Source organism: Macaca mulatta, chromosome 13 (assembly GCF_049350105.2).
Source record: "Macaca mulatta isolate MMU2019108-1 chromosome 13, T2T-MMU8v2.0, whole genome shotgun sequence".
In the NCBI taxonomy this organism is placed as follows: domain Eukaryota; kingdom Metazoa; phylum Chordata; class Mammalia; order Primates; family Cercopithecidae; genus Macaca; species Macaca mulatta.
The window spans coordinates 97,404,811-97,420,096 of NC_133418.1; the positions used below are offsets into that span (position 1 = coordinate 97,404,811).

Consider the following 15,286-nt stretch of genomic DNA (forward strand, 5'->3'; position numbering starts at 1 on the left):
GTAATGTCAGCTACTTGGGAGGCTGAGGTGGGAGGATCACTTGAGCCCAGTAAGCAATGAATGTGCCACCAACTCCAGCCTGGGCAACAGAGCAAGACACTGTCTCTTAAAAATACAAGAGGAGGGGCAGACACGCAGCATTCAAATAATCCAAAAGAAGAAACTCAGGAACAAAAAACAAGAGATAAACAGAGAACAAAAAATAAAAGGGTAGACTATCCAACCATATCAATAATTAATTTAAATGTTTACAGTCTAAACACTCCAGTTAAAAGTCAGCAATTGACAGAGTAAATTAAAAAGTGATACCCTACTACATGCTACCTACAAGAAGCACACTCTAAAATATAAAGACATCTATAGATTGAAAGTAAACGGATGAAAAAAATTGTATCATACAATCAGCAAACATAAGGCTGGAATGACTATTTTAATATCAGATAAAACAGACTTCAAGACAAAGAGTACTGCCAGAGATAAAAAGAGACACTTCATAATGACAAAAGTGTCAAATCATTGGGAAGACATAATTACCCACCGTATGTGCCTAATAATAGAGCCTCAAAGTACACAAAGCGAAAACTGACAGAATTACAGGGAAAAATAGACAATTCCACAATCCTAGCAGAAAATTTAAGACCTCCCCCTTTCAGCAATTGATACTAGACAAAAATTCAGTGAAAGATGAAAATTATCTGAACTGCACTATTAGCCACCTTGCTCTAGTTAACATTTACACAACACTACATCTAACAACTGCAGGATATATATTCTTTTCAAGTGCACATTGTGCATTCATTAAGCTAGATCTTACGCTGGGCCATCAACTTTAACTTTTATTAAAAGGATGAGAATTACACAGTGTATTCTCTGACCACATTGGTATCAACTTAGGAATCAATAGGAAGATATCTAAAAACAAAAAACACAAAAAATCCAAATATCTGCAAATTAAATGATCTACTTCTAAATAATTCATAGGTCCAAAATGAAATCACAAATGAAATTTGAAAATATTTTACACTGGAAAAACAACAAAAATATGCATATCAACATTTGTGGGATGCAACTAAAACAATACTTAGAAAGAAACTTAAAGCTCTAAATGCTTATTCTAGAAAAGATCTAAAATCAATGACTTAAGATTTCACCTTAAGATACCTTAAAAGGAAAAGCAAAGTAAACCAAAGAAAAGGTAAGAAAAGAAACCCATGAACTAGAAAACAGACAACAGGGGAAATGTGGTTCTTTGAAATGATCACAAAATTGACAACCCTGTAGCTAGACTGATCAACAAAAAAAGATACTACAAATAACCAGTGTCAGAAATGAAAGAGGGGTTATCGCAGATTATGTAGACATTAAGTAATAATATACTTTGAATAACTTCATGCTAATCTATGGAAAAATTACAATGAACAAATTTCTTTAAAAATACTACTTACCAAAACTGACACAAGAAGAAACTGGAAATCTAAGTAGCCCTGTATCTATTAAATAAACTGAATTTATGAAATCCTTCCCAAAGTGAAAACTCCAGGCCCACGTAGTTTCACTGCTGAATGCCATTGCAATAGTTTAAAACAAGATCAAAAGGAAAAAAGCAAAACTGTCCCTACTTGCAGATTATATGATTGCTTACAAAATAAATCCCAAGGAATCTACAAAACAATTACTAGAACTAATAAATTAATTTATAAAGTGTCAGGATACAAGGATAGCATACAAAGTCAACTGAGTACTTATACACTAGCAACAATCAACTAGAAAATGACATTATAAAAATAATACCATTTACAATTACATCAGAATAAGATAATATACCTGGGAACAAACCTAACAAAAGATGTTCAAGACTTTTACAATGAAACTACAACACATTGCTGAGAGTAATTAAGAAGACTTAAATAAAGGGGAAAATATAGCATGTTCATAAATCAGAAAACTCAATATTGTTAAAATAGCAATTTTCCCCAAAGGAATCTATAGATTTAATATAATACCAATCAATACTCAGCAAGCTTCTTTCAATAGATATTGGCAACCCAATTCTATACTTTTTATAAAAACGCAAAGAACTGAGAATAACCAAAACAATTTTGAAAAAGAACACTAAAGTTAGAGGACTTACTGATTTCAAGAGTCTAAATAAACACCAACAGAACAGAATAAGGAGAGTCCAGAAACAGACCTACACATATACATGTCCAAGTGAAGTTTGATAAAGGTGCCAAGGCAATTCAGTAGAGAAAGAAAACTCTTTCCAACAACTGGGTATACAAATAGAAAAAAAAGCCAACACTGACCCTTACCATATAACATTCACAGAAATTAACTCTAAATGAGTCACAGACCTAAATATAAAACCTATAAAACTTATAGAAGAAAAGACCAGAGAAAATCTTTGCAATTAGGGAGGCAAAAGTTCCTTTTTAATTACTATCATTTCTTAAGACGGAATCTCGCTCTGTTGCCCAGGCTGGAGTGCAGTGGCACCACCTCGACTCGCTACAACCTCCAGGGAGGCAAAGGTTTCTTAAATAGGATACAGAAAAGCATGAAACGTAAGAAAAAATGATAAACTTAAACCTTTTGCTCTTCAAAAGACATCATTAAGAAAATGAAAAACAAACCAGACTGTAAGGAAATATAATAGACAAAGGAGTTGTATTCAGGACAGATTTTTTTTAAATACCACAATCCAGTAAGATAAACCACTTTTTTTAAGGGACAAAAATGTAAACTGACACTTTACAAAAGATACACAAATGGCCAATAAGAACACGAACAGATGAAGGCCGGGCACGGTGGCTCACATCGTTAACCCCACCACTTTGGGAGGCAAAGGTGGGCAGATCACCTGAGGTCGGGAGTTCGAGACCAGCCTGACCAACATGGAGAAACCCTGTCTCTACTAAAAACACAAAATTAGCCGGGTGTGATGGTGCATGCCTGTAATCCCAGCTACTCAGGAGGCTGAGGCAGAAGAATCGCTTGAACCGGAGAGGCGGAGGTTGCGGTGAGCCAAGATCGTACCATTGCACTCCAGCCTGGGCAACAAGAGCGAAACTCTGTCTCAAAAAAATAAAAAATAAAAAAGAATATGAACAGATGCAAAAAAACCTTTTTTTAAAAGAATACGAACAGATGCTCAACATTATTATTCATATATGATGAATTAAAAACCACAAATTAGGCCAGGTGCGGTGGCTCAACCCTGTAACCCCAGCACTTTGGCAGGCCAAGGCGGGCAGAGCACTTGAGGTCAGGAGTTCAAGACCAGCCCGGCCAACATGGTGAAATCTCATCTCTACTAAAAATACCAAAATTAGTCAGGCACGGTAGTGAACACCTGTAATCCCAAGCTACTCAGGAAGCTAAGTCAGGAGAATCAATTGAACCCAGGAGGCAAAGGCTTCAGTGAGCCGAGATCGGGCCACTGCACTCCAGGCTGGGTGACAGAGGGAGACCCTGTTTCAAAAAAAAAACAAAAACAAAACACAAAAACCCACGAATTAAACCCACAGTGAGACACCACTATACACCCATTAAATTAGCTAAAATTGAAAAGACTGACTCTCACACATTGCTGGTAGGAATGCAAAATAATACCACTTTGGAAAGCAGGTAGTTTCTTAAAAAGCTAAACATACTCCTGCCATATGAATCAACTAACCTATGATGGTAAATACTACCTTAGATATTTATCCAAAGAAATGAAAGCATTTGTCCACACAAGACTTGTACATGAATGTTCACAGCAGCCTTATTGTTTGACCCCCTAAAACTGAAAATAACTCAAATGTCCATCAAGGTAGATGGCTAAACAAATTATGGTATCCATAATGGAATTCTACTCAGCAATAAAAACTATTTTTCATCTCAAAATCATTATTCTGAGTGAAAGAAATCATGAAAAAAGTGAGAACATACTGTGTGACTTCACTTATATAAAATTCTAGAATATGCAAACCACTGTACAGTGGTGCCTGTGGACAGGAGTGGAGGAAGAATGGCAAAAAGACATGAACAAACTTTTGAGAGAGATGAAAACGTTTATTATCTTGATTGTGGCAATGGTTTCATGGGTACAGACATAGGTCAAAGCTGACCATGGTGTACGCTTTAAATATGTGCAGTCTATTGTACTCTAATTACACCTCAATAAAGATATTTTTAAATTTTAATGGATTGGCAGCCCTCTAAGGCCAAAACCTACTATCCCAAACAATGCTAGAAAGACTTGATGGGGCAGGCGCAGTGGTTCATGCCTGCAATCCTAGCACTTTGGGAGGCCAAGGTGGGCGAACTGCCTGAGCTCAGGAGTTCAAGACCAGCCTGGGCAACACGGTGAAACCCGTCTCTACTAAAATACAAAAACTTAGCTGGGCACGGTGGTGTGTGCCTGTAATCCCACCTACTCGGGAGGCCAAGGCAGGAGAATTGCTTGAACCCAGGAGGCGGAGGTTGTGGTGAGCCGAGATCATGCCACTGCACTCCAGCCTAGGAGAGCAAGACTTCATCTCCAACAACAACAACAAAAAGACCTGATGGTACCAACGGACCATTAAGAGCCAAGTCCCATATAACAACTCTTAGGAAACTCTCCATGTAGGAATTTCTTACTATCAGTGTAGGACTCAGAAATACAGTACCCATATACCTTCTTATGAATAAGCAAAAGCATACTGAAAAGGCAATAGTTCATATGATCATCATAATTGACTCTTGGAGATTAAGTCAACGTGGTTAGGGAATCCCTCCTCCAGGTCTCGTGTTTTATTTTTAAAGGACTCAACAAAAACAATTTTCAAGTATTTTACAGTATCTACCCATCAACCCCAGGACATTTGATTATTTGTAAAAAACCAGATTAAGCTCAAACTTCCCTTTCCATACATATAACAAGAAAAAGTTTTGTTGCGATACAATGACTACCATAATTGTATTTATTTTATAATTTGTTGTCACCAGTGTGGCAACTCTCAGCTTCTGATCACAAACATAAAAAGTTTAGCCTATTTTCAACTCCTTTCTGATCTAGCAAAAAATTTTAAAAGCCCCTAGCTCATTCTTCTTTTTTTTTTTTTTTTTTTTTTTTGAGACGGAGTCTCGCTCTGTCGCCCAGGCTGGAGTGCAGTGGCCGGATCTCAGCTCACTGCAAGCTCCGCCTCCCGGGTTTACGCCATTCTCCTGCCTCAGCCTCCCCAGTAGCTGGGACTACAGGCGCCCGCCACCTCGCCCGGCTAGTTTTTTGTATTTTTTAGTAGAGACGGGGTTTCACCGGGTTAGCCAGGATGGTCTCGATCTCCTGACCTTGTGATCCGCCCGTCTCGGCCTCCCAAAGTGCTGGGATTACAGGCTTGAGCCACCGCGCCCGGCCATCCCTAGCTCATTCTTCTACATGCATATGTTTAGATTTCATTAGAAGAGTACTTTAGTTCATCTTGTTATTCTTTGTAAACTTATTTAATTCTACCCAGTCTTTAAAAGCCGGTGTTCTCCATGCTCTACTCTTCTCTGGTCTCACTTCTCACCATTGACTCTCAAATGCCACAATCTCGTAGGAAGCTAGTTAAAAATAAAGATTTCCACGCCCTAAACCCAATGATTCCAAATCTGGTTAATGCATAGGGACTTAATAATCTTATTTTTTAACAATTATCTCTAGGTGACCAAGGTTCATACTGAGAAACATCGCTCTAACCACTTTAACTAGAAGAGCCCATTAAAACTCTCAGCTTGTGGAGGAAAACATCATGTTTCCAATTATTTTTTACAGCTGATGATTCCCAACTCTGTATTTCAGACCAGCCGTTCATCTGAGGTCCAAACCTATTTGATTTTGTTCCAAATGTTGCTCCTCATTCAGAAATTCCTAGTTCTGTGAATTACACCAAAATTCACCTGATGGCCAAAGCCAGAAACCCATAGACATCCTATCTTCCTTCTCTTACTCACTTATCATCACAACCTGTATGCTCCCTATACGTTGTTCCCTATGTATTCCCTATGTATTGTTCCCACCACAGGCTGCATGTTCTTTATTAATCTGTTAGGCTATCATAATAACCTCTGAACCAGTTTCCCAGTACCCTTCCAAATCCATCCCTCATAATGCTGCCAGAGTGGCCTAAGACCAATTATCTGGCTATGTCATTCCCTCATTATCTCTTCCAGGATAAAATCCAAACACTTTAGTATGCCATAACAGGTCCTTCATGGTCTAGCCCCTACTAACCTCTCTAAATGCTCTCCCTGCAATCCCTCATCCTCCATCCCACACAGAACTACTTACTATCCCATTAACTTTTTCCACACGTTCACATACTGTTCTCTGTTCTGAAAAACCTTTCTCCTTCTCACTAACTGTATGATTCAACTTTCAGGTTTCTACTTAGGAGTGACCTGCTCTGATAATCCTTCCCTTCCAAACTATCACTCCCTTTCCCCAAAGGCTAAATTAAATTCCCATTTAAAAATATTTACTTATTACAATGAACTGTGTTGATCTACTTGCCTATCTCCCCTTCTAGACTGCTAGTTGTTTTTCATGCCTGTATACCTAACCTACTACAGAACTGGCACACAGCAAACATGTAGTAAATGTCACCTGAATGAATGAATCCATTTAATGTCTAGTTAACAAGAATGTTTTCTTTTGTATTAACCATGGAAAAACTAAGCACCTTCAGGGTACTAAATAACAAACCAGTCTTACAGCCAAGTAGTTTAAAAATATAAGGATTTCTTACGGCCATTTTTTTAAATCATCCATCCCAAGTTCATCACTGTATTTATGTGCACGAAATTGATGTCTGGAGATATACGGAATTACCACTGAGTCACTGGTTCCATTTTTATTATAATTTGTACTCTTTTTATGCAAGCTAGGTTTTTCTCCCACACACCAGACTTAGACCTACACTGTCCAATCCGATAGCCACTAGCTACAGGTGGCTATTTAAAGTTAGTTAAAATTAAATAAAATTTAAAATTCAACCCCTCAGTCGCACTAGCCACATTTCAAGCGCTCAAAAGCTGTACAGGGCTAGTAGTTATGATACTAGACAGTGAAGATACAGAACATTTTCGTCACAAGAAGTTCTACTGGACAGCGCTGGCCACAAAATCACACAAGAACCTTAGAAACCTAACTTACTTAGCAAATAAAATTTAAAATTCAGTCCCTCATTTGCACTAGCCACATTTCAACTACTCAAAATCCACACAGGGTTAGTGGCTATGATACTGGACAATGCAGATACAGAACATTTTCATCACAGGAAGAAGTTCTACTGGACAGCGCTGGCGACACAATCATAAAAGGACCTTAGAAAACCTCACTTACTTCTTAGCTCCCACGATCCTCGTGCTCCTCTGCTGCTTAAAGGTTGTGGGTCCCGAAGTCTAGCAAATCACAAGCACACGAGTGAGTGCTAGGGACCTCTGAACCTCGACCACAAAAAGACGAATTCCCCTATGCCCAGAAGAAATGAAGCTCTCCCGGGGCAACCACCTCAAACACAAGAAGGCAACACCTTTTAGGAAAAATATGCTGTCCTATCTTCCAGCAGTGCAAAGGCGGGTAACAATACCAGAGCCTTCGTCTTCCCCCATTCTCAAAGCCCTGTCCCAGGCTCTAAAAGGGAGGCCAAAAGAAAAGACAACGGATATGAGAGACATTGGGGATGTAAAAGGAATAGAAACTAATGGCAATGTGGCGAGGAATTAAATTCAAGGAGGTAGGGTACAGGCAGCAGAACGTGGGTAAAGAAAAAGGGGACAGGTGATCTGATCTAGAAGGGTGGGGCCTACGATGGCCTCTGATAAAACCAACTCTGAGCATGGGACAAAAGCGAGGGACCGCATGTTCCGGGCTCGACAGCGCTACCTCTAAAGCATAACGGTCAAACCAAGAAACTCACGGCGGGTACAGCACCGAGTCTGGAAGACATCACTCCCTCTCCACGCCTAACAATTTCACCCAAGGGCTCCGGCCAGACCAACGCCACTTCCGCTCTCCTCGCCTCTCCCGGATGTGGGTTCGGCTCCGCCTAGCCCTCTTCTGAACTTCTACTTCCGCCTAGCAGCTTCCGAGGGGGCTGCGGCCGGAGCGAGTCACGTGACGAGTCACCCTCCGATTCCTCTGAGACCCCGCCCCACTGGGATTGCGACGCGGACCCGGGAACTTATGGGTGGGATCTGGAGCGAAGGGGCGGAGCTTGGAGCCTCGACCGGGCCTCAAAACCCCTGGCTCTCATTCCGAACCTTTGCACAACTCCTCGTGTCCTTCCAGCCTGCTTTCCCCACCCACCCGCCCAGTGGTCTCAGTCCAGATGCACAGGGAGATCATGTACTGCCCCTTTATTGATCTTAGAGAAATTACAGACCCATTCTCACACGCCTCCCCCCGGTAGAGAGACATGGAAGCCTTTCCACGCTGGGGGCGCAGGAATTGGAGGCAGTGGCTGAGCAGGAAAGAAGCCTGGAAAGGGCAGCACGATGAAGACTTAGGACAATGAATAATAGGGGCGGGCCCCGCCTCATCGAGTAGCTTCAGGCCTCCACACTTGTCCTGCTTTGGGATTTTTATGTGTGGTGCCGAGGAGACTTGTCTGATTCTTGAAATCTCTAGACAAACTATGGCTGGGCCTCTCCCCAGGGGAACTGTACTTGAGTCCCTCCTTAAGGGGACTGCGTCGGCTCCTCTCAGAGGGACTGCGATGGTTCCTCCCAGAGGGCCTCCCTGGCCTCATCTCAGAGGGACTGTGACGGGTTCTCTCACAGGAACGGCGATGGCTCCTCTCAGAGGGCCTCCCTTGCCTCATCCCAGAGGGACTGTGATGGCTTCTCTCAGAGGGACTGTGACAGGCTTTCCCAGAGGAACTGTGTCCTCTCCTCTCAGAGGGACTGCAACGGCTTCTTTCCAAGGGACTGAGGGGGCTCTTCTCTGAGGGACTGTGACTTCTCTCAGAAATCCTACGATGGCTCCTCTCAAAGGACCTGTGAGATCTCCTCTCAGAGGGACTGCGATGGCTCCTCTCTGAGAGACTGCGATGGCTCCTCTCAGAGAGACTGTGACGGCTCCTCTCCAAGGGACTGTGATGTCTTCTCTCAGAGGGACTGTGATGTCTTCTCTCATAGGGACTGCGATGGCTTCTCTGAGAGGGACTGCGATGGCTTCTCTCTGAGGGACTGCGATGTCTTCTCTGAGAGGGACTGCGATGGCTCCTCTGAGAGGGACTGCGATGTCTTCTCTCAGAGGGACTGCGATGTCTTCTCTCAGAGGGACTGCTACGGCTTCTTTCTGAGGGACTATGATATCTTCTCTGAGAGGGACTGCGATGGCTCCTCTGAGAGGGACTGCGATGTCTTCTCTGAGAGGGACTGTGTTGTCTTCTCTCAGAGGGACTGCTGTGGCTCCTCTGAGAGGGACTGCGATATCTTCTCTCAGAGGGACTGTGATGTCTTCTCTCAGAGGGACTGCGATGTCTTCTCTCAGAGGGACTGTGATGTCTTCTCTCAGAGGGACTGCGATGTCTTCTCTCAGAGGGACTGCTGTGGCTCCTCTGAGAGGGACTGCGATATCTTCTCTCAGAGGGACTGCGATGTCTTCTCTCAGAGGGACTGCTACGGCTTCTTTCTGAGGGACTATGATACCTTCTCTGAGAGGGACCACGATGATTCCTCTGAGAGGGACTGCGATGGCTTCTCTCAGAGGGACTGTGATGTCTTCTCTGAGAGGGACTGCGATGGCTCCTCTGAGAGGGACTGTGAGGGCCCCTTTCAGAGAGACTGTGACAGCTCCTCTCTGAGGGACTGCAGTGATTCCTCCAAGAGAGACTGCGACGGCTTCTCTCAGAGGGACTGGAATGGTTTTTCCGAGAGGGACTACGGTGGCTCCTCTGAGAGGGACTGTGTTGTCTTCTCTCCGAGGGACTGTGATGTCTTCTCTCCGAGGGACTGCGTTGGCTTCTCTCAGAGGGACTGCGATGGTTTCTCCAAGAGGGGTTATGACGGGTTCTCTCGGAAGGACTGCGTGGGGTTCTCTCCTTATAGAAGCTGGGGTGGTTGTGCTCCTTGTGTGTGAGTTTCTCTTTAAGGTGTCGGTGCCAGGTTCTCTTCACAGGGGAACCAGGTAGGATTCTTCCTCGGGCCTGAACTCTGGTTCCTGGTGTGGACAAGTTCTTAGACTCCTGGCTTGAGGTTTCATTTCTATAGAAGTTTTTCTTTGATCTGCTACTACTGTCCTTTTGAACACTTCCCAGAGGCTGCCCCACTGAGGCAGTTTGGAAAGCAATACCACTTTGGGAATCTGTAGGCTTGGGCAGTCGAAGAGGTCTGGGTTGGAAAGAGTGAGCTCTTCTTTGCTGTTGAGCTGATCTGCACTGGCCCGTTCCTCCCCACAATATGTCCTCCTGCTTAATGGTTGAGCCTGCTGGTGTTAGCTTGTCAGCTGACCTCTTGTCTCTTTTGATACTGCTTGGTAAGCAATAGTCCCTGGTGTTTTGTTTTGGATAATAGTTTTTGCTTCCCCACAAATTGTCTGGCCTTGTCCTGTCCACAGGCTTCCGCCCAACAAAAGCTATAACTCTGTGTGCTGTTTGGAATGCCCGCTTTAGGCTCTGAAAAAGCAGTTGCATGAACTTGGGCTGGGAAGGTTTCTTAGGTTGTCTTTTTAAAGAGGCAGTACTTGTCTGAGTTGCTCCAATCCTCTTCCTTCTTAAATAGGCTGGTAATTCCCTAGAGGGACTCTCTATTGTGGTTCTGCTGTTTTTGTAGAACTTTCTGTGTTTTCTAAGTCCCTTGGTGATTCTCTTCATTGGATATTTTGAATCAGAGGTCTTTTTGGTTCTCACTTTAGCCCGTTTTTCATTCTGAGTGCTTTCAGAGTCACTCTCTGGTAGGTTGTGAACTTGAGTGAATTCATAGTGCCCAGGTGCTCTAATTTTTGTCTTTTCTACTAGGTCAGGGCTGCTGCGTTGTCCTCGCCTGATGTAGAATTGTACAGGAGCAGGGGACTGGGAAGGCCCAGACTGCAAATCTATTGTGGAAGCAGGACTCTTGGAAGCTTGAGTATAGATTTTAGCTTTCCTTCGTGATGGTAATATAGGGCTTCTCCGTATGATGGGTCTATCTCTTTCACGATACTTTGAGATTTGGGGTCTTTTCTCAATTCGCAGCCTAAAGCCAAGATGCAACCGAATCTCACCATGGCCTTCAGAAGTGCGTACAAGATGGAGCTGTGGATAGATAAGAAGATAAGGCCCCGAAGTGGTCTGTAATTTATGATGGCAGTTAAGTCCTGAACATCGACCACACTGTAGGCAGATAGGGTATTTTAGGACTAGACCTGAAGCTAGAGGTGGAGGCACATCAGGGGGTATTTGACTCCTTAAGAGTTTTGCTGCTATTTTTAGCTGCAGATCTTGCAGCAGCTGGAACTGTTCTGAGAAGTCAGTCTTAGCCTGTGAAAGATAATTTGGCTTGAGGGAGTGTTGGGACTCAGAAATCCTTGTCCGGGAATCACTCTGTGAGTCCTCACTTTCTTCCATTGGAACAAGATCTTCTCTATCATAAAATATGCTGAGGGAAGACTCTGACTTTACCAGAACAGGAAGCTGGCCCCCTGCACATGAGACAGGCATATGCTGAATGACTTCTTGGGATATACCACTGAACCTTAAATTTGTCTTTTTTATTCCCACTCTAGTCCCAGAATATTGCTGTATTATGGAAGATGTGGAGCCACGTGTCCATATCCTTAAGGCCATTCTTTTCTTATGACCATGATAAAAAGTATGTCTCTGAATGTAGTTTTTGACCACGGAAGGCTGAGAAATAGTAACTGGACCCTTCTCTGGCAGGCTCTGAGAAGCTTCCATCAGTTCAGCTGGAATCCCAAATAAATTCTGAATAGATTGACAGGTATCTGCAGTGGCTCTTTCTGCTAAAGATGTTTGAGAACAAAGTTTCCTTTCCATAGTGGTCCCTAAAATATTACCCAGCATTAGCATAGTGGAGAGATATTTTCTTGGTAGTCGCTGCCTCCAGGCATGACTCTCCCAGACATTGTGTTGTCTACCCAGGAAAGACTTGATGAGACCTTTTTGAACCCCTGATTCTGCCCGGAATGTCCTAGATAGTGATCTCCAGCTTTGTAGTAGATGTCTCTGAAGTGAGTTCTCTAGCTCCTCCATTTGCTTCCTCTTAGTTGTCTCTTTAGATATGACATCCACTCCTGGAATCTCAGGACATGGGTTTTCCACAGTGTTAGCTGTCTTATCAGAGCTTTGATTATGAAGGGCCAAGGGAAGAATTAAAGATTGTATCATAGTAGGGTCTATATAGGTCTCTTCAGGCTGCAAAATATCTGTCCCAGGGTTTTTTATATCCAAAGCTCTGTATACTTCCTGTATCCCAGAATCCCAAAGTCCTCCTAATTCAGATGCTGTTCTGACAGAGCTTGAAATGAGTGTGGTTGAAGAGCTTTGTAGGAACCTAGAGAAGTCAGTCCCTGCTTGTAACTCTTCTGATGTTAACTTCTCACAGTCCCTATTCTGACACACCTGTCCTAGATTCAAATCCTTAGTTTCCATAACTTTAGGAGGCTCCGTTTTTATCACTGTAGATTTCACAGCCTGAAGCCCTTGTTTATGAGTCAATATCGTATGTTTCTCAAATGGAGATGTTTGCGGTGAGGTTAATTCTTCAGATTTCACTTGAATACGTGGCCTTGGAGTTAATTCTGCAGGTACTATAAGTTCTTGAAGATGTGGCCTTGGAAGTAAATCCACACAATTTATTGCTTCAATTCCTGATTCTAGGGCTACTCCTATTGGTTCTACAACCTGAGGAATTGGTCCTGGTGCTAATTCCTCAGATTTTACGATTTGAAGGGATGGCCCTGGGATTAGCATAGTTTTTACAATTTGAAACCCTGTCAACTCCATTGTTTCCAAAATCTGGTGTTTTGGCTTTATGATTAATTTCGTAGATTTCACATCTTGCAAACATGGCCCTGAGTGGTGCTCTGAAGGTCTCACATGTTGCAGTTTTGGAGTCAACTCAATATATTCTACCATTTGAGGGGTTGGCCTTGGTATTGTCACAGACTTTACAATTTGAAATGGTGGTCCAGGGGTCACTTTCACAGATTGAACAACTTTTGGGACATCTACGAGGATTACCTCTTCAGACTGAGCAACATGAAGCTGTGTCCTTGCAGATTCTGTGACTTGATTTAGTGGCTCTGGACTAATCCTCATAAATTCTACAATTCTACCCAGTGGTCCTGGGGTTGTCCTTGGAGATTTCATACTTTGATTCTTTGACTTTGTTAGCCCCATTGATACCTCCCTGTGCTGCCGTGCCTCAGAGGTGAGCTCTACAGATTCTTCATGTCCTATAACTTGACTTGTTTGCTTCAGGGGCACCTCTAAAGATTCCTCCCTTTGTAGCCATTGCTTACAGGTCAGATTTACAGATTCTGGGACTTGATGTCCTAACCCTAAGATTATCCCTGGAGATACCACATGATGCTGCGGTTTGGGGGTTAATTGCAAAGTTTTCTCTACCTGCACTCCTGACTCAGAAGTCAACTCCACAGATTCAGGAACTCGATGTCCTAACCCAGGTGTCATCCCTAAAGCAGAATCTGGGACGTGATGTAATGACTTTGGAATCAATACCACAGATTCTTCCCTTTGCAGTCTTTTCTCAGAGATCGCCTCCACACATTCTAAGTTTTGAGTACAGAGCCTTGGGGATCTCTCTGCAAATCCAGTGGCTTGACTTGTTGGCTTTGGGGTCATTCCAAAGAATTCATTTGCATGTATCCTTGCCTCAGTGGTCAACCTCATAGCTTCTGTAAAGTAATGCTTGAGTTCCGGAGTAATCCCTTCATATTCCACAGTTTGCTGCAGTGGCTTCATATATAACTCCCCCAAATCCTTGACTCGGGCCCGTGGCCGAGAGAGCAATTCCATAGTTTCTAGGATTTGGTAGCTTTTCTCTGGAGTTAATCCTAAGAATTTTGAGCCTTGATCCCTTACCATTGGAGTCAGATCAACAAATTTTGGTACCTGAAGATCTGGCTGCAGCAGCATCCCTAAGGATTCAATGGCTCTACCTGTTATCTTTGGGGTCAACCCCACAGATTTCTCTACAGTATCTATGCCTTTATGTGCCAATCCTTGCACTATTTCTGAAGATTCTGTGGCATGATAAATTGGTATTGAAATCAAATTTGCAGATTTAGGGACTTGATACATTGGCTGTGGGATCATCTCTGCATATTTTGTAAACTGATGCCCTGGCCTAGGGATTATTTCAGAGGATTCCATGATTTGATAATTTGTTTTTGGAGTTTGCTCCCCATATTTCACTCTTTGAAGCAGTGACTCTGGTGCTAATTCCACAGATTTTATAGCTTCCTGCAGAGACACTGAAGATAATTTAACATGTTTTATGCTTTGCGACTTTGGCTCTAGAGTAAACTCCAAAGATTTCACACCTTGTTGCTGTGATTCTGGAGACAAATTTGAAAATCTGACACTAGTCAACAGTGGTCCTGATGGGAACTTCCTAGTTGACTCTGGTGCCAACATCATTGATTCATCATCTTGCCATCCTGAAGTCAACTCTTGATAATTTATACCTTGCTGTTGGGCCCCTGGTGTCAGCTCCATAGGTTTTACATCTTGAGAACATGGCTCTGATGCAAAGGCCGCAGATTTAACACATTGTGACCCAAAGCATGATGTCAACCCTGAAGAATTTACACTTTGAGGTTGTGGCCATAGAGTTGACTTCACAGATTTCACATCTTGAGAACATGGCTCTGGTACAAATACCACAGATCTCATACTATGCTGCCTGAGGTGTGAATGCAACTCCTCAGAATTCATACCTTGAGGATACGGTTCTGGTTTTAACTCCACAGATGTCACTTTTTGAAAACATGGCTCTAATGTAAATACCTCATATTTTATGTCCGGCAGCTCAGAGGCTGAAATCATTTTTGCAGAATTTGCATCATAAAGCAATGGCTGTTTATTTATCTCCATGGACTTTACATCGTTAAGCAGTGGCTCTGGTAAAAATACCACGGATTTCATACCATTTTTCTGAGGACCCAAAGTGAACACAGGTTGTACAACTTGCTGTGAGCCAAGGTGCTTCTCCAAAAATTGGACTCCTTGAAACTTAGTTCCTGGAGTTAACTCAGAAGATTTCTTACCTTGCAAGTGTGGTCCAGGATTGAACAGAATAGATTTTGTAC

General features: G+C 42.9%; 2 protein-coding genes and 1 long non-coding RNA gene across 36 annotated transcripts in view; 1 reads left to right on the top strand and 2 right to left on the bottom strand.

Moving 5' to 3' along the window:
* ZNF512 (zinc finger protein 512) overlaps window positions 1-8,034 on the bottom strand; it is a 39,268-nt gene extending 31,234 nt beyond the window's left edge. For 23 of the 34 annotated variants that reach the window (XR_013402882.1, XR_013402881.1, XR_013402884.1 and 20 more), the window contains exons 1-2: window positions 7,929-8,034; window positions 7,352-7,410 (exon numbers count right to left, since the gene is read on the bottom strand). Coding sequence is in view for 13 of the 34 variants with exons in the window: in XM_077959818.1 (XP_077815944.1) it covers window positions 7,352-7,410; window positions 7,929-7,958 (89 nt within the window). In the remaining 21 variants the exon portion in view is untranslated. Of the gene's footprint in view, window positions 1-7,351; window positions 7,411-7,541; window positions 7,643-7,928 lie in introns of all 34 variants that reach the window. The other 11 variants (XM_077959828.1, XM_077959825.1, XM_015111983.3 and 8 more) reach the window with 3 other exon arrangements.
* On the top strand, window positions 2,885-8,018 carry LOC144333828 (uncharacterized). Its single transcript, XR_013402914.1, has 2 exons — window positions 2,885-3,219; window positions 5,392-8,018. It is a non-coding gene; the product is annotated as an uncharacterized LOC144333828 (long non-coding RNA).
* Window positions 8,035-8,059: 25 nt separating the features above from the next.
* SPATA31H1 (SPATA31 subfamily H member 1) overlaps window positions 8,060-15,286 on the bottom strand; it is a 43,368-nt gene continuing 36,141 nt past the window's right edge. Inside the window, exons 7-8 of the mRNA XM_077959808.1 lie at window positions 9,664-14,914; window positions 8,060-9,519 (exon numbers count right to left, since the gene is read on the bottom strand). Of these exons, the coding sequence (XP_077815934.1) occupies window positions 8,547-9,519; window positions 9,664-14,914 (6,224 nt within the window). The 3' untranslated portion in view covers window positions 8,060-8,546. The remainder of the gene's footprint in view (window positions 9,520-9,663; window positions 14,915-15,286) is intronic.